A 23,785-nucleotide genomic window follows, 5' to 3' on the forward strand; every position below is an offset into this window, starting at 1 on the left:
GCAAATTGTTGTCCTGCCTGTGCTGAGTAACAATGGCCAGCCATCAGCCAGAGCCAGATTTAACATGTGAAAGCTAAGATGGAGAGATTTAAAACAGTTTTTTGACAAGAGCTACTTAATTCAAATGGCTGGTTAACACACAGAGCAGAGAATTAATCTTGCTTTAACCCAACTAACCATTTTTAAATTAAGAAGAATTTAAAGACTTAACATACCCAAATACTGCCTTGTAACTGAACAGAGACGAGATGATCATCACTTCAAGAATTTGCAGCTTGCTCTGAAAGCAAAATTGAAGCAAACCATGTGGTGATGGTTACCAGAAGGCTGGGGGGGACTGGTGCTACAGGTGCTTCTCCAGGAGACAGATGTGGGCTCTGGTCCTTGTGCCACTGATGCTGCTCTAACTTGTGGATCCCAAGTTCTCAAGCTCATCTTGCACAAGCCAAACCTCTCAGATGCCCAGCATTTAAGGTAGGTGACACTCCCTGCCCTCTACAGATATTCCATTAACAAGTGCAGGACATGGTCTCCACACTGCTGAGAGGAAGGAAAACCCCTCTGAGATCAGGTGAGGAGCATCCCACGAGGCTGGGCTCAAGGAAAACCTCTGCAGGCAGTGGTGAAGGCTGGCAGGAGGCAGGATGCCATCACCATCACCCCCCTGGCTGCCTGCCAGGACACCAGGAGCTGCTGACAGAGGAGCTCTCCACAGTGAAGCTACTCACACTCTCTACTCACCCTGGACTGCTGCAGGTCCTTGCTGGCTATCTCTGGCCTCCAGAAAAGCAGTGAGAAAGGAAAGAGGACTTTTCATCTGGAAATGAGTTAATTTGCCTTCTCAATTATCTGCTGATGTCATTATGACCTTTCATAGTTAAACAAAATTACCCTAAACAAACAGGGCTCAGCACTGGGGTGGAACACTGGCATTAGCAGCTGGCCACACTCACTGCAGGGGAGCCCTGACATATTGATATTAATTTACATTTCCCATTGACCATCATTCTCAATTCCCTCCAGCACTGAATTTTTTAAGCACTGAGGCATGTTCCTCCTACTCTTCTGTTAAATGCTTTAAAGTTAATTGAAGATGCTGGCTGGCCAAGAAAGGTTTTAAATTCCTTTCTCAAAAGATCTGACTCACCTAACACCTCTCGAAAGGACACGAGAGCTGGAGGCAAAACCATTCTGGGGCAGCTTCCAGTCAAAGGCTTTGTAACCTGGTTTTCTCAAAAGAAGAAAGTGAGAAGAAAGACTCCAAGTGCCCACCATCTGCAATTAATTTCCACAGGGAGAATGGTTAAGTGCTGGAAAAGGTTTTCCAGAGGGACTTGGGAATCTTCTATCCTTGCTTGGTTGAGTTGTGAACATCTCTAGGCCCTGAAGCAACCTCATCCAAATTTGAGTAAGCTCTGCTCTGCACAGGGGGTTAGACCAAAGACCTCTGCACATCCCTCCCAAAGTCAATCACCCCCCAACTCTAAAAAGGCTGAAAACCTGACAGGAACCATTTGTTGAGTTGGTGACTAATTAAAAAAAAATATTGACCACAAGCTGTTTAAAAGAACCCAAACAAAATTACAGTAATTATATGCGACTTAATTTATCAACTGTGAAGAGTTACCTGAAGGCAAGAAAATTAAGGGGATTAAAATAAGGAGCATTACCTCTTGTGACAAAGAGACAGAGCCAAAAAATTGCCATCAACTTGTGTTTATGAGCTGCTGTGTTTCTAATTAGGGCCAGACACCAAATTTGCATTTATCTTGATTGAAACAGAATGAAAACTGAAAAAATAAAGGCAGCCAATGTTAAACATCTTTCCCTGTTTAATTCAAGGAGTAACCTTACAGCATTCAAAACAGCTGCTTTTTTTCTTCTGTTTTAAAGATCTTGGCTTTGTCAGAGCAATTTCAATTTAAAAAACACAGGATCTTCAAGTGGGGAGAGAGAAGGAATGTGGTCACCTGCCAGCAGGCTGGGGTACAACAGCAGCCAGGGCAGTTTGCAAAATAAATTAGTAGGCACTGATAAACAAGCCAGAGGCTGGGGGAGACCCACACCTGAAAGCAGGGGAAGCAGGAAAAGCAATGGTAATGGATCATCACATCAGCCTGCCTTTGGAGAGGGCTGGCTGGGGAGCATGCTCAGCACAGACACTCCACACCAAATTCTCTTAAAATGCAGCAAAATGGAAATCAAACTAGTGCTCAGTGGGATGTGTCAGACAGCTGCCATCAGGCAGAAGGAACCAATTTTGTTTTCTTCTGCCACGGTGACTCAGGTTACTCATACAAGGGAGACCTGCAGGTAGCACTCCCAAGCAGGACACAAGCTGCTGTGCTCTCTTCTCTCTCCTCTCCTCACTCTTCCCCCACTGACACCCCAGGAATCATGGAAGAAAACCAGAATGCAGCATTTGAGAACCATGCATCCACCTCTCCTCCCTTGGAGCTCAGCATCACTTTTCTCCCCACTGGACTAGACTCTCCAGAAGCTACTGTCCCACATCCTCCTACCTCTGTATGAGCACAGCTGACCCCCTAGAAACATGCACCAGCACTGAACCAGGACAGGACCTGTCCCCAGTTCTGCCACAAGGCTTCATCCCTGCTTCTTTACTCATATCCTTAAGATTATCCTTGCTCTTCTTCCCTGCTCTGTGCCCAAAGGGTGTGAGAAGATTACACAATCCTCCTGGGAAGTCAGAGTCAGGCTTACAACATGTGGAGGACAAGAGACCTGTGCAAAGTCCCTGCATCAATCCCAGCCCCTGTGGCACGAAGGAGACACATTCTGCAGTCGGTGAATGGAAAAGGATTCTGTTTGCAGAACAAAACACTTCCCACAGGTATCACTGTCTGCATTGCACCTTTGACACCCATGGCAGGGAAAAGATGCCATGCCCACCAAATGCACTTTGGAGCTTAAAGAGTTCTGGCAGCAATCCTGACAGTTTAACCTGGCTGCTGCTCGTGAGGACCATCTGCACCTTCTTACCTGCTCTGCTATCCTGCCAAGAAAGCAACAACAACTCTCAGCTTCATGGTTTATTCCCCCTCCATATGTACAATTAAGTGTATGCATGACCATTAAAAATAAGGCTACTTATATCATGGCTCTGAAACACGTTACAAACCAACTCCATCCCCTCTCTTGTTCCAACATTCAAGATGCTTGGCTTCCATGGTGTGCAGAGAGGGGCAAACACAACCAGACCACACAGGTGATTGAGTGGTGCAGGGCTTTGGTAACTGGATCTAGAAGCTTCCTCCTCCAGCTGAGATAGTCACACACAGCCAGGTGAGTGGGAGGCAGATCTTCATCCCACGCTGTCTTGGCAAGCTCAGTCCAGGTCCCAGGAACTGCAGCTCCCTCATCTCAGCACCTTGCTGGTGGCAGGTGGCCCACATGGACAGGAGGACAGCTTCATCCTCTCCTTTGGAACTGCCCCTTTGGGGCAAGGAAGGGGTCTAAGGAGAGGAGGGAAGGGAAGGTGTCCTTCTCTTCTTGATGACTAGAGGACTTCAGTCTCCAGTGGTGTCAACCTTGGTGACATTTCTCAACATGTAATGTATCTAAAAAAGAATTAATAAATCAAAGGAACAACAGAACCGTATCATGATGGGATTTCAAAGTGGATTGCTTGCATGTCCAGGTAAGGCTTAGAGACTTTGTTTTTCCAGTGGGGATGAAGAAGAGTCCAGATGAAAGTAACTGGAGATGTGCAACTGAGGACAGCCCTGTGTGCTCCTGTGAGCTCCCTTCACAAGTAAATCTGTTCTCTTATGCAACAAGACAATCTTCCAGCTTCAGCTTGTGGCTCAATAAATTTTATTATTCCTTTTTGTTTTTATTTAAAAGAATTTGTTTTCCTATCATAAAAATTGGACAACCATACCACCACCACCACCAGCAAAGTCTGTGGAGTTAATGTTGATGGCAGACAGTTTACTGGGGTTACCAGTGTCTCAAAATGTCCTAGGAAGTCCATAAATGGAAAAAAACCCAAACATGATCGTTCTGGGGAGGAACATCAAGGTGGTTTTGGTTTCTTGTCCCACTGTGGTTCCCAGATGAATACTGTAGCATATCAGCAGGACCAAGTACCTCATGCCTTGAGAGAAAACCCTTCATACCAGCTCCAGTACCTGGTTAGTAAGGAAGATGAGACATTTAGAATAGGAATTTATGACATTTATTATTTCCTATGTCAGCATATACATCTCTAAGACAGAATTGACCCTTCTATCTCATCTCCACCCCTTACCCTTTATTCACCAGCATGCAATAATATCCCACAGATGGGAAAAGCACTTGGCAAGCATCCCAATTTTGATGTCTGCTTGTGTGATGATAAATTAGCCACGAAGCAAAACCATCCACAGCTGCCTCATTTCCCCTCATCTCAGTCACACAGCTCTTGGGAATCTTGTAACAGAGATCAGAGCTTTTGTCATCCCAGCCCTCTGTGCTCTTGTTTCCCTTGTGCAGGCTGGGATGGAACAGCAGCATCTGAGGGCATGGACTAGAGACAGCAGAAAAGTGCCTGTGGGGCTGCCAGAGTCTGCAAGAACCTGGTTTTGCTTCCCTGGGAGAAGCTCTAGAGCTGTAGCTCATGGGTGATGCCCAGAATGGCATCTGTCCCCAAAGTGGGCTGGGTTTGGGCACACCCAGGCCTTTCCCAGACCATCCCACCTTCCTGCTGCCTCCTGTCAAAGGCAAATGGAGATAGCAGAGTTCTGACAGCCCTGGCTGTCTGTACATTACTCTCTGTCTACCATCTCTCATTAACAAGCAAAGTGCATGAGCAAAACCTCTCCCCTCTAATCACTGCTCTTGCTGCTGGATTCACTTCAAAATATCAAAAGCTTCTGTGCATTTTGTCCATTTTCCTAAGGAGTAGCTGACCAAAGTAACCACCAACCAATTCCAAAACATGATATATAAACAAATCCCCTATGAATGAGAGGCTACAGCATCACATGCAGCAGGAGGAGTAACCCAGCCACTTGTGTCCTAAAAAAGGGGGGAAAAATCTTGACATGCAATTAAACACAGACCACTCAGGTCTCTCACCAGTCTTTCATTTTTGGTGATTTTCCCAGGTTCAGAGCAGCAGCTCTGGTAGAGAACTGCTACTGCCACAGGGATGTGAGGGACAATCAGGACCTCAGCCTCGTGACAGTGACAATGCAGTGTAAAACTCTGCACACAGCAAGTAAATGCCTTTACCAGCAGCTCCAGAATGCTGCCAGGGGTCTGGGCTACAAGCTTAGGGCATTAAGCACCAAACCTAACAGCATGGTGGAGGTCAGTGCTGCTGTGCAGAATGTGGGATAAAGTTCTGGGTTTGGGTTGAATTTGGCACTGCCTTGGGCACTGGTTTTGCTTGGCTGACACACACATAAAGAAGGACGGTCTTCTCCACATCACTTGACATTCCACAGACAGAAATACATTGAACAGACACTCTGGAAGACTTAATTAAAGAGCTGAAAACCTGGTATTGTGCACAGGGAAGGCTGATGCTTTCACAGAACCCCATGCTGGCAGCTGCTGTCTGTTACCACCCGTCTGAGCACCAGAGTCAAAGGCAGGGAGCATCCCTGCTCATTTCAGTGCTGCTCCAGCCAGCTGCACACCAGGAGCTCAGCTTTCAGCCCTGCTGCCCCTGCAGCAGCCAGAGCACAGGCTTGGGTTAGTGCTGGTGAGTTAACACAGCCTCTGCTGCCATGGGAGCCACTCAGCCTGGGGAGGTGGCTGTGCAAGGCCCTCAGTGCTGCCAGGACCCCAGGGAGCAGCAGCAGGGGCTGGATGGCCACCAGCAACTCTTGCACACCTCACTGCAACTGGTTTCACTGCCGGGGCACTGCCTGCTCACTCCACTGTGTGCCACAGGCAAATACATCATTTAAATTGCAAACCTCCACAGCCAAGATGACCTCCTCTAATGGTTTCTCCTGGCTGTTCAGTGTCTCTGACCCTGCTCTTTACTATCAACAGATTCAAGTGTTTAAGTGCAAGATGTGTAAAATAACTTACCTTAATTGTACCCTGACTGTTAGCAGCAATAAGCACGTTGGACTCCTGGAAAAAAAAAAAGAGGCACTATCAGAACCTGCCATTGCTTTTTTCCCCCCCCTTTATTTTGGATGAAGCACCAGAGAAGAAGTTATTTTTATCTTAAACATTACAAGTATATCTAATTTCAAAGGGATTTAACTCTTCCTATATCCAAGATGCTTTCAAGGCTAGAAGTCTTAATAAGTTATACTACCTTGAAGAATTAGAAAGCAATAATCCTTAGTGCTTGTACAGAGCTTTAAATCTCCAAAGCAATTTACAAACATGAATTAATTCTCACAGCCTCCCTGTGAGGTGGACTAATAAAAATAATGGTTATTTCATCTTTTGGCAGCACATGGACAAAGATCTCCAGCACCCTAACTAAACCAACTAATCAGCTTTACAAAACCCCTCTAGCTCTGAGGGCAAGAGGCTTCAGATGAGTAAAACAGAGAAGAGATTAGAGAGCAATAGCAGATGCACCCAGTTTGAAAGAGAAGATAAACAGAGAGGGCTCCAGCCCTGCCTTAAGCAGAGAGGCAGCATCTATTTACCTCCTGCCAATTGATGGAGTTGCATTTGGAGATATCCTGCTTGACTGCAAATTAATGGTCTGCTGCATCAGTCAGGCAACCCCCAGGCAAAAGCTGGAGAAGAGAGAGCATCTTCCCTCCAGACTGCATTCCTCACATGACCAGCAAGCACAGATGCACCCTCCCCAGCCAAAATCCTATCCAAAATCGACAGGAAAATCCACACACAAGCATTGGGGTGCTGGCAAGAGCCCCAGAGATGTGGGGAGGAGCAGTGCTGCCAGAGGGGTGTCCTGCAGCCATCCTGGTGCCAGCAGACGTCGCACGCTGCTCAACGCCCACAGAGAACTGCTTTCTCTCAAGACAGTTGATATCTTCTCTGAGACACATTTTGAAATTTCTCTCACTGCTGCTACCCATCCCCAGACAAACTTGCTGTAATTATGCCATGCTTAGCACATGCATTTTTAATGAACTCAGTGACTAGAACACGCCCTGCTCCGAAGGGAGTGGGAAGGCAGCCCAGCACAGCCCCAAGCTGGCTGTGTGCTGCCTCACCGTGAACTTCAGGACTTGGCACAGCCTCAGGATTTGGGGCAAAGGAAGAAAAACCCCCTTCAGTGTGAAAATCCATTTATCAGGTAAGAATAGCCTTGTGGTGGACCACTGGGCTAACTGACACAGACAGATTTGTTCACCCTGGTGCAATCATTAGAGGATTAGTTAAAACGCCTGATATTATCTCACTAATGATCCTCCAAGTCTAAGCTCCTGAAAAGAAAGTATATCCTCAAAGGAAGAATATACTGCAATTTCTTTTAATTTGGTGGCTAAGAATCTAATGCAGTGAACTCTCAGCTTCTGGTTAACAACATTAAAATCAAAACCCACTGAGGGGGGGTTTGATTTTAATATATATAAATATTATCTGGGCACTGAAACAGGGACCAGGATGCCTGATAGGATTCTGGAAGCAAGGGAGAGGGACCAGCAGCAATCTACTGTGCAGTGCAGGAAACCTGAACTCCTGAGTGCAGATGATGCAGGGTTTGAGTGATTCCTGTTTGCACTGTGACTGGCAATTCACCCTGCTGCTGGGGTGCCACTGTAAATGAACTCTGTTCCAATGAACAGTTTTACCTCCTAATAAAATAGAAAATGCCAGAGGGTAATTTACTCTCACTCCCTTGTTCTTCAGAAGCCCCTGGGTGTTGGGTTTTTTTCAGCAGGGTCTGAGCTAATCACTGCTCTGCTGCTTTCATCCACAACCATGAGATGCAAACAGGAGCAGACAGCAGCAAAATTAGCACCAAATCTGTCACTGAACAGTGACTTGCTTGTTAAGGCACTCTTGCACTACTTCTCCAGGAACACAGCTAAGTAACTTGTTTTTAATCCTCCAAAGAGACAATTCACTTCCTTTTGTGTAGCCTGTAAAACAATCAATATACTCAATGTGTTAAACACCTAAAGAAGACATGAAGTTGTTTACATCTGCAGGTTTGTAGCTGTGTGCACATTAAACCAATCTTTTTGCCAGGACATGTATGAATGGAAAGAAAACCACCATCACCACTGAACTGGCAGAACACCTATTTCCCCAAACACTGCTGTGACTACCTGTAGCACTGAGGCATGAAAAACAGGCCCTCACCATCCACTGTGGCTGCATGTTCTACTTTAGCAAAACCAATTGGTGTTTTTGTGCAGGGCAAGAAGGCTTAAGGACTGGCCTTACTCATCCCTTCCATTTCTGCTGCCTGCAGGAGCCAGCAAATCCCAAAGCAGAGGCACTGGGAATGTGGGAGACCCAGCCCAAGTGAGTAATCCTGCTCTGAAGCAAGCAGTTATTAAAATGACTCTTCTACACATGAATCTTCTCCAATGAGAAGATTTTATGCACCTGCAGCCCCTCTTAGCAGGAGAGGCAGAAAGAACAAGCTGCTTTTGCTAAAACAAGACTGAAGAAGAAAAATGAACAAACATAGCAAAGATTGAGAGATTAAGGTTTACTGCCTGGCAAACAGCAGCATTTTGTTCTGTGTGGCTGCTAATCTCAACCTTTAGAATCTTGGTCCTCTTAAGGCAATAGAAAAAAGCTCTGGGGGCATCAAAATTATGCATCTTCTTGTCTTTTAGTGTTACATATGAATTTAAAAATTTAATTGGCAAAGGTAGGTGCATGTCAGGATTCATGTTAATACAGAGTGCAGTTCCAGAACTGCTCTAACATGCTTCAGGGCTGAAGTTCTGTGCTAAGAGCTGTGAAAAACTTCCTGCATCTGCCTGCCTTTTTTAAAATTTTTTTGGACTACAGAGACAGTAGAGACAGTATTATGGGAAATCTGAAGGGTAGTTCCTTGACATGGGAAGGACTTGACACCACCATGAATCTCTGTTATTACACAGGTTGGATACATATTCACAAGGAGGTATCCATTATGTAAAATGAGGCTGTAAATTGGTCTTGAGTGCAAAGACAGACCTGACAGGAGCACCTCTGAACCTGACACATCCCTGTTTCTCCAGTCTGAATATGACTGCTGGACCCACAGTAACTTTAGAGCATTCACCCATGGGATTTGAAGGGACTTTCACTGATTGTACCAAAAAAAGGAGAAATTTTTGCAGCACATTCTTGATGGCAATGAAAAACAAAATCAAGTTTAGGACCTTCCAGAGGATATGAGATACCTGCTAGATTCATCATTCAAAGGAATTATTCACCTGGTGACAGCTGGGTTTTGAAGCACACTGATTTCCTTCCCTCCAAGATGAGCCCTATTTTGGATGGCCCTGGGGAAGCAATTTGTACAGGAAAGGAACAGAGGAGAATTAAAGTCTGCCTGGCTGCTGGTATTCATGCAAGAGTAGTCAACATTAAGACAATCAGAAATGCTCTGGATGTTTTGTGAGGTTTGAAGAAACTCAGCCGAACAACTCAAAAGTTGTCAGAGCTGCTCCAGTGCAACAGGGACTCAGTGACAGCTGAGGTTGGAGTTCTTCCACTCCTTTATATCTTTGTGTAAGAAAACATTGCTGGGAGGAGAGGATGCCTAAATTAATGTGATCCCAGATGGACAACTTGGAAACCACACACACATCTCCTTGAAGGGACACCCACTGATACCCAAGTGAGGAAAAGCTCTGGGCAGACCCTCCACCCTCCAGTACCTGCAGGGTTCCTCTCTGCTACCCCTCCTCACCACTAAAGCTGCCTCACTGCAGCTGCAGGAGCTACACATCTCTCTCACCAGGGGGCTTGTGCAAAATCACAGCTGAGCATTTTAGTCTTCCTCTGTTGACATCAATCCTGTCCCAAAAGGGCTCAAAAAAGATGAGCACAAATCACTAACAATTTTTTTTCCCTTGAATACGATCCTTTCTGAGACTATTCCTCCCTTGCTATCCCACACATATCAATCCTTGAAGTGGAAATCAGCAGGAAAAGCTGAAGAGATCATTCCTTAGGATGGATGCGTTTCCAAGTTATATGTGAACATTTTCACATGAAGGACTGGAAATAATTTTTGGCTCTTTCACCATACTGTAAACAATTACAGGCCACAATGTTTGCACTTCTTTGTTATGCCCCTCATTCTACACAAATAAAGGAGATTCACCTCAAACTTCCAGCACAGCCATCACTCAGATAAGCATGAGTTTCCTGGATTTTCAGCTAGGTTTGTTCTATGGATTCAGAGCTAGGGTTCTTCAAGATCTTATTTTAAATTAACAACTTCTCACCTTCCCGCCCCAGCAGATGTTTTGGCTAACAAATGGCTGTGTTTTCAACACTTATTCCAAGGAGCTGGAGCCTAATTAAGCAAAGCTGTTGAATCAGTGGGAAAGTCACTTGGGTGAGAAAGCTTGCACTCAATTGTCTTCTGTTATTTACAGGTAGAATAAAAGTATATAGTTGAACTAAATCTAGTAGTGTTTGTACAGAAACTCCATTATGCAAGTAAATTTACTCCTTCCTTACTGAAGGTGGCAACTATTACTCTGGTGCTGGCTTTTAGGGCTGAACTGCAGACTATCTGCAAGACATATTTCACCAAAACTTTTCCCATCAATGTCACACACAAAGTTTTTCTACACATCTAAATGTGCAAAAGTGGTTCCCCAATAGACCACCACTGCTTGACTGCTCTTCATCTTGTAATTAGCAGATTCTAATGGCTTTTCACTCTAATCCTCCTGAGCCTTGGTTATTTTCTTGCTGTATGACACAAGTCAGCTTTTTGTTTTTGAAAGAATTCTAACCCAGGAAACACAATGAATGTCCAGTGTACAAAAATCAAGAAGTTTTGAAAAGCTGAACTGATTAGATCCCTTCCCACTGGGACAATGTGCAAATTTTGGTTTTTTTCCCCATTCTTGTGATACAAGTGTTATCAATGAAAGGTGCACAGTGGGCTGCTTGAAGTGGTGCACAACCCTCTATCCCTGTAAACCACAATTTGCTTTCTATGCCATCACACTCACCTAACATTAATCCCTTCTGAGTAAATTTAAAGGAATATTTATTATCTATACTGTGAACATCAGGCTCAAGCAGAAATTAATTACTTTACACCAAGTGCTTCTTTACAGAACAAGGTCTAATATATAAAAGATGTTATACCAAAATATTTTAGGAGCAGCAACACCCAACTCTTTAGGTATTAAACCTGGAACAGAACATGCACACCTAAACTGTGTCTTTTAATCCTTAGAAACAGTATTTTTATCTGTTTCTGAAGGTAATTCCTTTGTACACAGAGAGATAAAGCCTCTTTAGGCTTTAGGCTTATCTGGGCCCCAGCAAAAAAGAGAAAACTCAATCCAAATGAAAAAGGTGTTGTCTGTGCTTCTTTCTAGATCCAGCTGCAAATACACAATGTTTTGAGTTTTCAAGTTCACAAATGCTACACAATTATACCCACCCAGCATAACAAGGATATTTCCTAAAATGTTAAACCACAGATTTAAAGATTATGGCACTCCTTTGACTCACTTTCTGTAGAAGGACTTGCCTACAATCATATACACATACATAGTTTCTTCTTATGTCAGAGTTCATGGGCACACTGTGAAGCTTTTTAGAAAAAAGTTTTCAAACAAATTAGTGTTTTCATCATCCTGCATCATACAGAGTTTGCAGCTTCCACACAAAATGAAGTGCATCTCACAAGGAAATCTGCCCAGGCAGAAATTCAGCATCTCCTTGAATCCCTTCCCTTGTTTTTCAGCAATTCCAGACTTTAATCTCTGTACCTGGGATACCTTTATTAAGTTTTCTGACACTTCCACATCTGGTATTTCTACCTGCAGCTCAATACTCATGACTACAGCTCTTTTTCCTACTCCCTGAAGTAATCTTCTCATTTTGGATTTTACAATGCATTTTTCTCCTTCTATTCAGGTCCAACCCAGCAGAAGACGATGCTGTGTAACTGGAAGCTTATTTGTTATCAGACATCCCCAGGTCTGTATTCACAGCTCAGAGGAGCCCTGAGGAGAGCAGCAAGGCTTGCTCCAATGACACACTTAAAGAAGCAGTAAGCTATCTCTCAGCCAAGTGAGAAACCCCTTCATCTTGACGTGCCCTTTTCATTTCTGCATGTACCTCTCAAAAAACAGTAACAACAAGGCAACTGAAGTCAGGGCTAGAAGAACATAGAAGTACACACATATCCAGTGCTGTACACAGCCATCAATTTCCTTGTTTCTATGCCATCTTCTGAACTCAAGATGGAAATGAAGGCCAATGAGATTGATGGGGAGAAGGCAAAGAAAGCTCTGCAAAGGCAGGAGAGCCAGCCAGCAAAGCCCACTCCAGGTACTGGTGATGTATTACTGCCTCTGCAATTTAGTCATTCTAGAACAAAACTGGTATTGATGAGCATCTAATTTATTTAGAATCCAAGATGAGAAAATCTCATTAGACACTTATTATTCTGCATCTACTGCAAAGCAAGATACACAGTTATAACAGCTGCTGCACACTCCCCCATCAGGCAAGGCAGGGACACAAGTTAAAACCAAATTATTCTGGTGTTAGCCCTGTACGCCCAAAGCACAAGTCTTCCCCTCCTCTCTGGATAGGAATATTGAGTTCCACTGCCCATTTATCTGTGACAGGGTGTCTAAAGTTACTTGTCCTTAAAGTCATAAATCTTGGGATATCAGATGCTCCCCATAAACAATGTGGTCAAGACCTTGAAGGAAGTGGCAGCAGTATATAAATACAGCTTACAAAAAGCATTCAAAAAACATATACATAAACATACAACAACATTAATATCAATAGTGCAAAACCACAGGAAATGGCAAGGCATTGCTTTAGTGAAGACAGCTTTTAGCATCAACTCTTTAAATACTTAAAACTCCTAAATATTCATTTGGCAATGCAATGCCCCACATTGCTTGACAATTGCATGGTTTAAGACCTGCATTCCTACTGCCAATGTCTCTCCCCTTTCCCTTCTATTGTTTGCTGCAGTCAGTCATTACATCATGCTGGAGGTGATGTATTTAATCTCTCCCTAGCCAAGGTCAGGCTGCCCTGCCCAGCAGTACAGTGTGGGGCAAAACCAAGCCTCAGGGTGCTATCATTAATATTGCTATTGCATATGTCTCCCTTCTAAACTCACACCAGAAACAAAATACACAATCTGGAGAAACAGCCACCAATCTGCTGCATGAGAGTATTCAGACATATCATCTAAATCTGGTACTTTTAGATTTTGATTTTGTGCGTACCAGTGGCAAACCATCAGGGATCAGAGCTGTAAACAGAAATCGGTAGAATGTGAAAAGGCTTTTCTGTTCAAGCTACCCTGAATTAGATAAGACAAGCAATCCACCCTGCAAACACCAGAGCTATGCAGCCCAGTCCCAAAGCACAGCAAGGAGCACAGCTCTCAACTGCTGCACTAGGAAAGAATGGATGTAGGGAGACTTATAAGAGAAAGTTTTCCACTCAGAAGATGGCTGGGCACTGGAACAGGCTCCCCAGGGAGGTGGTCACAGCACCAAGCCTGACAGAGCTCAGGATGTGTTTGGACAACACTCTGAGGCATGTGGTGGGATTGTCAGGGTGTCCTGTGCAGAGCCAGGAGTTGGACTTCATGATTCTTGGGGGTCCCTTCCAACTCATGATATTCTATGATTCTATCCCAACTGCTTGGTCCTCTTTAATTTACAGCACACTCCCCTTGCCCTTAGTGTGAAAGGCAAACTTCAATCTGCTAAAGCCCTGCTTCATGTTCAGATGGTTTTGTTGTGCCTCTTTCACACTCATGGTGCGCTTCTCCCACCTCTCTTATCTTCTCTATTCTTCTTCCAAGTCAGTGATTTCTCTTCCAGCTCAACTGTACCCAACACTCCTCAGCTCCCTCTTTCAAATCATCTTCACACTTGAATCAGCAATTCCCTTACTTGTGCAAGAACACTTGGATCTTTCCAAGACCATCTGTACCACATTCTTCAGGGCTTTTATATTTCTGAGATCATTGTCCCTGGCATAGCATTTCTCATCAAAACCTTACTTTCAGTACTCTGTTGCTGGTTTCAACTGCCTCTTCCACAGTACTAGGTATATCTTTCCATCTCCTCTTCCTCCCCTAGTGAATTCACCTTTGAAAATCCTGCTTACAGCACAGTTTCCTTTCCTTTCCTTTCCCAGTGTCATTTGTATCAGTCTCTAAATAGCTGAATGATAACAGGCTTAAAATTGATCCAACCACCTTGATGTTAATATTTTAAATTATTAAGTCTTAGTTCTCTAATGCCAATAAATCATTTATATGTGCACATTTAATTAACAATCCAATCAGTAAAAACAACTTTGCATTCACGCCACACGTTTTATCAGAGGTACCAAAGACACATTACAACATTAATTAGGTGTAATAAATGCCCTGGTGAAGTAGTGAAATATTATCCTACATGTGGGGAAACAGAGGCAAAACACTTGGTGGATTTGCCCAAGGTTAATCCAGATGTTCCCAATGAGGTGTTAAACAAAAAGGGCAGGGATGAAGGTTTAAATGAGGTTTAACTCTTTTCATAAGAATTCCTGTTGGAACTGCAGTATTTACTTATTTGCTGGTGGGAAATCCATTCCAGTTGCATTCCTTTCCCAAAAAAACCTTGAGGCACAAACCACTGCAATCAAGCATGCTGAAAACCAGCCCTAAATTGTGACAGCCAGTCATGGTTCAACATCATCCCCAGCTGGGGGTTCTGAAGGACACTTTATGACCTTCCCACAGCACAGTTCCCACATTCACACACACCTGAGCTCGTGGGATGCTGGACACTCACCTGCTGCTCTGAGGTCCTAAATGTACATGAGTGTCTGGTAGCTCCAGGTGCTTCAACATCTCAACCAGCCCATGGGGAATTTCACACCAGGAATTCCTGTGTAACTGCTGGGTTACACACTGGCCACTGCTAGTGGGACAGGCTGGGAAAAAAGAACTTCCTAAACCCTTCACATGACACCATTCCCTCAAGGCAAAAGTGGAAGAATAATTCATGCATCACAACCAGAGATGGTGGCCGTCAATACAGGAAGATGGGTTAATCACAGGTGATGTCAGGAATGATGAAGGGACAAAGCTGAGCCAGGCTGGCCGGGTCAGCAAAAGGGAAACACTTTGGCAGAAATTCATGATATCAATTTATTTAAAACTGATAATGGATACATACTCTGCTACTGTTCATTTTATATGGCTGGCTGTCAACAATCTGGGGCAGCCAAGCTGTCTGGGCAACACCTAATATATGGTGGGGTGACCAGGCTGGAAGCCAAGTGCCCACCAAAGCCAGTTTGTCACTCCCCTCCCTCAGCTGGACATAGACAAAGAGGCTGAGAGTCAAGATGGGGACAGGCAGAGATCACTCTCCAATTACAATCACAGGCAAAACAGGCTCAACTTGGGGCAAATCTGATTCATTAATAATCAAATCAGAGTAGGATAACGAGAAATAAAAGAAAATCTTAAAAACACCTTCTCCCCACCCCTCCCTTCTTCCCAGGCTTAGCTTCATTCCTGATTTTTTCTATCACTTCCCCCTCAGGGACAGAGAGGGACAAGGAACTGGGGCCACAATCAGCTCATCACATACTGCCTCTGCCATTCCTTCACTTCTCAAGGGGAAGAGTCCTCAAGCTCTTCCCCTGCTCCAGCATGGGGTCTCTCCCACTAGAGACAGTTCACAAACAGCTTCAGTGTGAGTCCCTCCCACAAAACACAGTTCTTCACAAACAAACAAACAAAAAACCAAAACCAACACACAAAAAACCAAAAACAAACAAAAAACCCAAAACCAAACAAACAAAAACCCAAAAACAAACAAACAACCCCCCCCCCCAAAAAAAAAACCCCAAAAAACAAAAAAAAAACCCTGTTAGTCCCTGTATGGGCACAAGTCCTGCCAAGAAACCTGCTCTAGAGTGTGGGCACCTCTCTCCACATGTCCACAGGCCCTGCTGGGAGCCTGCTCCAGTGGGGGCTTCCCACAGGGTCCCACATCCTCCTTTTGGGCATCCAGCTGCACTGGCACAGAGTTCTCCATGGGCTGCAGGTGGACCTTCATGGCTGCAGGCAATTCCCTTGTGCCTGGAGCACCTTCTTTCTCCCCCTCCTTCCTCACAGAGCTCTGGGTCTGCAGCAGAATTGTTTCTCTCATATCCTCACTCCTCTCTCCCTTGTGCAGTATTCCCACTCAACTCATCCTGAGTACATTATCCCAGAGGTGCTGCCAGCATTGCTGATGGGCTCAGCTTTGGTCAGCACTGGGTCCATCTCAGAGCTGGCTGGCACTGGCTCTGTTGGACAAGGAGGGGAAACTTTGGGAAAGATCTCACAGAAGCCACCCCTTCACCCCAAACCTTGCCACACAAACCCACCCAGTACATCTCATCTCCTGCAGGTTGTAGCTTTTTTGCCCCATTCTAATGAAAACCACCTCCACTCCTAAGCCTGATCTGACACAGATAATCAAAAAAGGGCCAGCCTGAATTGTGACATTTTTAGTTTCTATGCTTTATCTGTAATAACATCCCTTAAACATACCCAACCATTTTTAAGTGGGACCCCACCACCAAACCAAAGCCAAATCCTGATACAACAGTATCCTAAACCAACCAACTTTGAAAGTTCTGGACATGCACTTAAATCCTCACCATTGCATTAGTGGGTCTCAAAATAATGTTTCAGGGGGACTTGAGTGCTCAATAAACACATTAACTCTTCTAAATGTTTTGCTTATGCCAGCTGAAAAAGAAGGATGATGGTTTCACTGCATCTGCAAGCTTTCTAATTGTGTTAGTGGATGGGCCAGAAGTCTGGCAGCCATGGAAATCAAAGTCTTCATTTCTCTTTAGGCCAAGAACAGTATATTTAATAGCAACAGGAATGGAGTCACAGTTCCAAGTGTCAGCACTGAGGGTGCTGTCTGAGGCAGGGAACAACAGCATATGTTCAAGCTGAGCTGCAGGCAGGGAGTGTGGGGAATTACACATCTGTGGGGAAAGCAGGGCTACAGCAATAGGAACAAACACACCAGGAAAGCAAAAATATCTCATCCCTGGAGGCTGCTTCCACCCAAAGGGCTGCAGGCTGCTTGGTGGTAAGAACAGACAAGAGAAGGATTCCTGCAAGGTGGCCCAGCTTGTAGCTGCATAAACCACTATTTATATAAAAAGATATCTTTATCATTTTTTCCCTTTTATTCTCTACGCAACACATGTGCCAGAGAAGTGACCTCACCAGGACCTGGTGAGACAAAAGAAACAATGAATGGTTTCTTGTGGAGAAAACTCAAGGCACAAACATTAACATTAGCATGCAGAGAAGCTTCATGAAATTATACCTATACTAATGCTATTTATAATATATGCTGATTTGGGAAAAAGGACTTTGATTTGAGGAATGAAAGTTTAATTAAGGTAAAACAAAAATTTCCATTAATCTTGATAGAATTCGCAGTCTGCTGCTCTCCTTCACCATCCACTTCAGCAAATGCTGTAAGTGGATCAAGAGCAGCCCTATGTACCTAAAACCTCCTGCAGTGCAGACAAGGCTGGGCAAGCTGGACCAGAGCACGTGGCCCTCCCCAGGCTTGGGAAATAGGACACTCTGTCCCCTCAAGATATTGCTCCAAAAATGCCCTGAGTGCAGCAGGCACATGTTTTCACTAGCCAGGACACACAGGAAAATGAAGAAGGGATGTTGATAAACTTGAGAATGGCAAAGAAAAATGGCCAGAGCCTAAGACCTGCAGGCAGGTTCTGATAGCATGCATCTCATGTCACAAGCACAAGTTTTCTCTTGAGCAGGTAAAATTCCAGTGATGCTTAAATCTTCTCCCTGTGTGAATTCAAGTCACAGAGTTTGTATTAAAAACATTTCCTTTCTTTTGTTGCCACAGTACAGGTAAGGATGGGGCAGCAGAGCAGAGTATCTTCCCCAGCCAGCAGAACCATCTCCTACACACCTGTGGCCAGGAGGGGATTTAGGGCTGGCTTGGCTCACAGCCAGTGAGGGCTCTGTAAATCTCTTATAACTGTATGGAAGAGGGAGCTGACCTGAGCTGTGGCCAGGTCATGCCTGCAAAGCTGTTTGGAAGACAGGGATCTTTGCTTTGTACAGTGAAAGATGCTGGGATCTCTGAAAGAAGATATTTCAAAGCCATTTTTGCAGGTCAGTTTTCAAAGTAAAGCCACAATGCAAACTCTATCAGCTTTCATGACAATATTGTATGGTATTGATAAAGACAATACAGTAAATTGCATTTTAATAATGTACATAAAAAGTGAAGAACTTCAATAAACAAAATCATGCAGAGTCTAGATGATACACATGAAGTTGCTCTCAACATCCCACTCCTGATGCTTTCCCCATTGTATTTATCTGAGGGGAGAAGGGAGTGAGAAGACAGCTGTGCCTTAGGCATTAAGAATGATGAGAGTACAGCTTTATAGCTTTAGTACAATAAATGCAAAGCATGGCATATTCCCTGCTTCATTCTGCAGAATGAACTATTCAAAAGATAATAATGAACTTTGCATCATCTAGACGACTCAATTGTGCCTTCTGCCTGCTTCCCTAATCTCAGCTATCTAAAACAGTCCTGAATCCAGAAGCATGAGGGAAACCAGCAACTAAAATATATCCAAGAAGTCAGAAATCACTGGATCATTCAGGTGTAGAAAAGCATTTTGGATTTGAAAACAAAGGATGTGAAAAGAACAAACAAGGAAGCCCTCCAAGGACTGAGATTAAAGTCAGAAGCAAATACAGGATGTCTTAAGACAAGTTCATTGATTGTGAAAGGGAAAAAAAATATCCAAACTCAACACACAATTCTAGACAATACTAGACAGAAATTGTCTATTCTTTCATTCACCTTCCAACTTTCCCTCTCCTCAATTTGCTCATTCAACCTCCCTGCAACTTACCCTCCCCCTAAGGAATACAAGGAGGCAGCCCCTGAATTCTAATTGCATTTGCTATTCCACTAAATCCCATAGATCTAAATGGACAAAATTAGCTGAATTCACCTATCAGGCATTCTCCACAGTACCAGAGGAGAAGGCATCTGAAGCTGTAAGATGGGCTTTCTTTTGTTTACAGCTTTTAAATAATTCAGAGAGGAGCTGTCAAGTTGAATCTGCAAAGCTCCCTTGACTTTGGACTTGTGCTATCAGACTGCTTGCCTATTGTTTATAAAGACAAAAAGGAAAACGTTACAGGATCATATGTCTGCACGGGAGGGGAGTCAAGGACCAGGAGAACAAGGGCTGTCAGGACAGAAGTCATAAAAAATACAGATGGGAAAGCAAAAGTAGGCAGTAGGTGAAATACAGATGTACCAGCAAAGCAGCAAGAGCCAGTTGCCAGTTTGGTTGTGCTATAAATACACAATGCTTGCAGTTTCTTGTGGAATATGATGTCGTCCTTTAAAAAGGAAAACCCCAAATGCAAATGCTAACTTTAATTAGCAATTAAAAGCCCAACTTCCCAGCTATGCAATTGCAGCTGCCTCTCCCAGATCTGTCTCACTTCTGCAAACCCGTGACAGCTGTCAGGCAGAGGGCCAGCACTTAATAATCATTCCCAAACCTCAGACAGCACAATTCCATCCTTTCTTTCCTTTTTTTCTGGGCTCTTTGGGCAGACAAAGATTTACTAGGTCCTACCAGGGGATACAGCAAACCACAGGTGATGGCTCTTGGCATCCCAGGAAGTTCATACATTTCAAGGTGCCTTTTAGAATTTTTTATTTTTAAACCACTCTGTGGCATGCACAGTTCTGATGGGGTTTTGCAGAGTCATTTTCAATCAAAGCTGCAAACCTGACTCTAAAGCAAATGACTGTTTCTTGAAGCAGCAAGAATGGAGAGGGGAGGGAAATCTCAGGACATGCAGCCTGCTCCACTCAAGCACATCCCTCCAACCAGAATGCAATCACCTCTACAGCCAGTTTGCTAAACCTAAAAAGAACTTTTAAAAAAAGACCATTTTAATACAAAACCCAATAACTATGATTACAGTCTTGCTCTAAGCTACCGAGCTGGATTAACACTTGGCAATGATACTTAGCTGTGGATGCTGCAAACAATCCCGCCCAAGGGCTGTCCCCACGTGGTGGGACATGGCAGCTGAGGATGCTGCAGGAGCTCTCACACTGCAGGATAATAACATGTGTGTAAGGAGGGGAACGATCTGATTTAGCTGGCTGTCCTAAAGCAGACAGAGACCTCCACTTTGCTCTAGGAAGACTGCAACAGTGGACAAAAAAATATTGATTTTGCCCATGACCAGTCCCAACTGGTCCCAGCAGCTTCCAGTCCTAGGAAATTTCATGATTACACCAGCCTTTTATACACTGTCTTTTATCCTGGGCTCCTGACTGTATCAAATCCTAAATGAAACGTGATGTAAAGCATGCAAATAAGCCAAAGAAGAGAGGATTCACATAATAGGAAAATATCATTAAGTGGAAAAGTTTAACTCAGAAGGTCAAAATCATTCTAAGCAGAAGAAAGAGATGCTGCATGGGGCACACTCACATGCCCCAAAGCCTTAAAAACGTGGCATTGACAGTGCCTTTCCTACTCAGTCAGTGACTGCCAGCCAACAGCACAGCCTGGAGCTGCAGTGCCATTAATAAGTCCCTAAATGTCTTGGCCTTGAATACACTCCTTAACTCCAGGGAACAGCTCTTGCCAATGTGTTGTCTGCAAGAGTCCCTACAGCAAGATGCTGCTTCACTACTCCCTGACCCCATCCCCTTTTCTTAAAAATTATTTTAAATGAGGTCTATGCACCTGAAATAAGCAATGCCAGCTCCCAAACTTTACTGGTAAAAGTCTGCACTCAGGTAAGAGCCCTAAAAGGAACACAGGGGCTGTTGAGTTTCCATGTCCCAGCCTGGAAATCCTTTAATTAGCTGTTTTCATCCCATGCTCTCTCCTTGCCCTCAAAGAGCAAAATCCAGTTGATATCCTAACTCCATTCCAGGCTGTAACTGGAGATTTAGGATGACCTTAGAGGTGTACACATTTCCTGGTAGAATACAGGAGCTTAAAAAAAGACAGTAATTTTTGAAAGCATGTTTTTGTTGGGGTGAGCAGCAAAGGGGAGCAGTGGGTCACACTGTGGCTCTGCTGCCCAGTGCTGGAGCTTGTCCTCCCCTGGGTTCTCAAAGAGGAATCAAAGCTGCATTAAGGAACTTCATCCATCAATCCATCCTGTACAAGCTCACGAGCAGCTCAGTTTATGGCAGAACTTAAAGCCAACAGAGGCTTTTGCAAGTTGAGTGAGCTTTTTTACTGCATACCAAAGTAATTTCTAGCTAATACACTAAACAGATTTAACCCATTCTGTACTACACCTCCTAACACCTTTATTCCAAAAGCCAGAAAGCATTTCACTTTCTAATGAGCCAGCAAATGAGTAAAAGCATCTCTCTGTATAATGTACTCACAAGCAACTCTCATGCTTGTGATTTTTCAGCACTGTGAGGATGAAGTGAGATCTGGGTAATGTTCTACATCACTGTTTAAGAGCAATTCAATCATCTTTGTTCTGGATTAAGTCTTGCTCCCGATTAAATTTAACAGAGCAATGAATAGGAAATCCATGACTTGGGAAGTAGGCAGATTTTATCTTTAAACCCAATTCACAAGTAAAATCATCTCTCTCACAATAGATAATTCTGCTAGCGTTCAAGTTATTTTCACACAGTGGCTATAAAAAAATTATCTCTAGATATCTGAAATGGAAATGACTATTTTTAATGCTCCCTGTCATTCTGAATGCATGCTAAGACTAACAATACTGCATCAAAAAGAAGAGCTCAACAATCACGAAATCCATTAAGCTACCAATGACTAAGAGAAAAAAAACGAAGTTGAAAAAGACTCAAGTATTGTATATAAAGAAAAGAACTACCTACTGGGATTACAGGAGTGAACAAAACCCCTTGTGTTGCACTCCAGTACTTCTGATTTTCTAATACCCTTCAGCTACGTAAACATTAGAATACAAACCCCACCTCTGCTGACAAAGGGTGAGGGAAGACAAACACTTCTGGCATTTGATTTCTTTTTTTTTTTTAAGCTAATCTGCTTCATCCTCCCTTGATTTTAGATATTCTTTCTGAAGAGTTGCTGCTGTTGACTCATTCCTCAACAGACACCACAGAGCTGAAGCATGTGGTAGGTGCTTGCTTTTCTCTGAGCCTGATGATGCTTAAAATGTTCCAGAGCAGAGATGGGGAGAAATACAAGACAAAATACAGGGGACATAAGAAAATAAAAATTACTGTCCTCTGTCAGGACTTCACAACCTATTTCTTATCACAGCAAACTTGCAGGTAGTGCTATAAACATCAGTAGAAAAGCTCTCACAAAGAGCTCATGATCATGTCCTGCCCTACCTAAACCATCCAGGAAGAGATCCAGGAATGTATAATGAAATGGCCTCTAAAATAAACAAAGCCACACACAGAGCACATATTTGTGGGGATAAGGAGAGACAGAGACACTGGCATTTGGTGTCACATTCATTACTTCATTAACTTTGATATGTGATGAGCTGGGCTCAAATTTCACATTCATGTGTTACCTGAAATCAATACAGAAGCCTCAGCGTGACTGAAAACACATTATAAACCTACTTCAGAACAGAAACTTCAGCAGAAACGTCAAAAACCTGTACAATAAAGAGTTTTCTTAACTCCCACTCCATAATGGATAATTCACAGGTTCACAATGAATAGCAAAATCCAAACATTTACTGGTGGGCTTAAGAGAAGACTGTCCTTGTCCCTGCTGCCATGCTCAGACATCTCTGCTGTTGAGGGAAAACCCAAGGGAATTATGACAGGAAGAGGAGGGGTGGCTGCAGAGGGTGGCCAGGATGCACAGAAAGGGTCTGAGCTCACACTCAAGGATATGCTGGGAGAGCTGTGGCCAAACTGCATCCCTTCACCTGTAACAGTACACTCAGCAAACATTTATCTGAAAGGAATCTCCAAAGCAGTATTTTTCTTAAACTTCTGAGCCTTTGTTTACTTTTGGAAAGCTAAGAATATATATTCTTAAGTTTTGAAACAAAGAAAACACCCAAGCTCCCAAAGCTGGCTGCTGCCTGCTATAACAGCAGAAGCAAAGTTGCTAAATCCTGTTCTACTTCCAATTTCCCCACAACCACTTCTTTTTTTATGCATTTCTCAACAATTTAAATTTCTTCTGTTGTCTTGTCAAGCAAAGTGTGAACCTGGGAAAACAGAAAGCCAACAGCAAGCTGAATCCTTTTGTATTAAATAAGGACATTTGTATTTCACTTTCACTAATTTTCTCTCTGTTTCTTTACTCCTGCTGGCCCAAATTTATCTTTTCAAATGCTGGAGCTAATGTGCAAGTTGTGAAGCAAGACATGCAGAAAGAACTATTAACCTATTTTAATCAAGGATATGTCACTCTAAACAAATCAAGATCTCCCCCAAGCACAAACTCTCCAGACCAGAGCAGCTTGCTGTTACTTAGTCTTTGGAGAAACTTGGCCAGAGCAATCTGCTTTGTGGAAGGTCTTTCCTGGAAGGAAAAAAAGGCAGCAAGGTCTCAATTGATCAACCTGGAAACTAGGAGAAAGAATCATGTGTGCCTGATTAAC

General features: G+C 43.7%; 1 protein-coding gene and 1 non-coding gene across 3 annotated transcripts in view; both read right to left on the reverse strand.

Moving 5' to 3' along the window:
* Positions 1-3,040: 3,040 nt before the first annotated feature.
* The window catches only part of COP1 (COP1 E3 ubiquitin ligase), a 125,813-nt gene continuing 105,068 nt past the window's right edge, over positions 3,041-23,785 (reverse strand). For both annotated transcript variants that reach the window (XM_066555405.1, XM_066555404.1), the window contains exons 19-20: positions 6,049-6,093; positions 3,041-4,154 (exon numbers count right to left, since the gene is read on the reverse strand). In XM_066555405.1, the coding sequence (XP_066411502.1) occupies positions 4,137-4,154; positions 6,049-6,093 (63 nt within the window). In that variant the 3' untranslated portion in view covers positions 3,041-4,136. The remainder of the gene's footprint in view (positions 4,155-6,048; positions 6,094-23,785) is intronic.
* LOC136560419 (small Cajal body-specific RNA 3) lies at positions 20,310-20,445 on the reverse strand. Its single transcript, XR_010784157.1, has one exon. It is a non-coding gene; the product is annotated as a small Cajal body-specific RNA 3 (non-coding RNA).

Source organism: Molothrus aeneus, chromosome 9 (assembly GCF_037042795.1).
Source record: "Molothrus aeneus isolate 106 chromosome 9, BPBGC_Maene_1.0, whole genome shotgun sequence".
Classification (NCBI taxonomy): Eukaryota; Metazoa; Chordata; class Aves; order Passeriformes; family Icteridae; genus Molothrus; species Molothrus aeneus.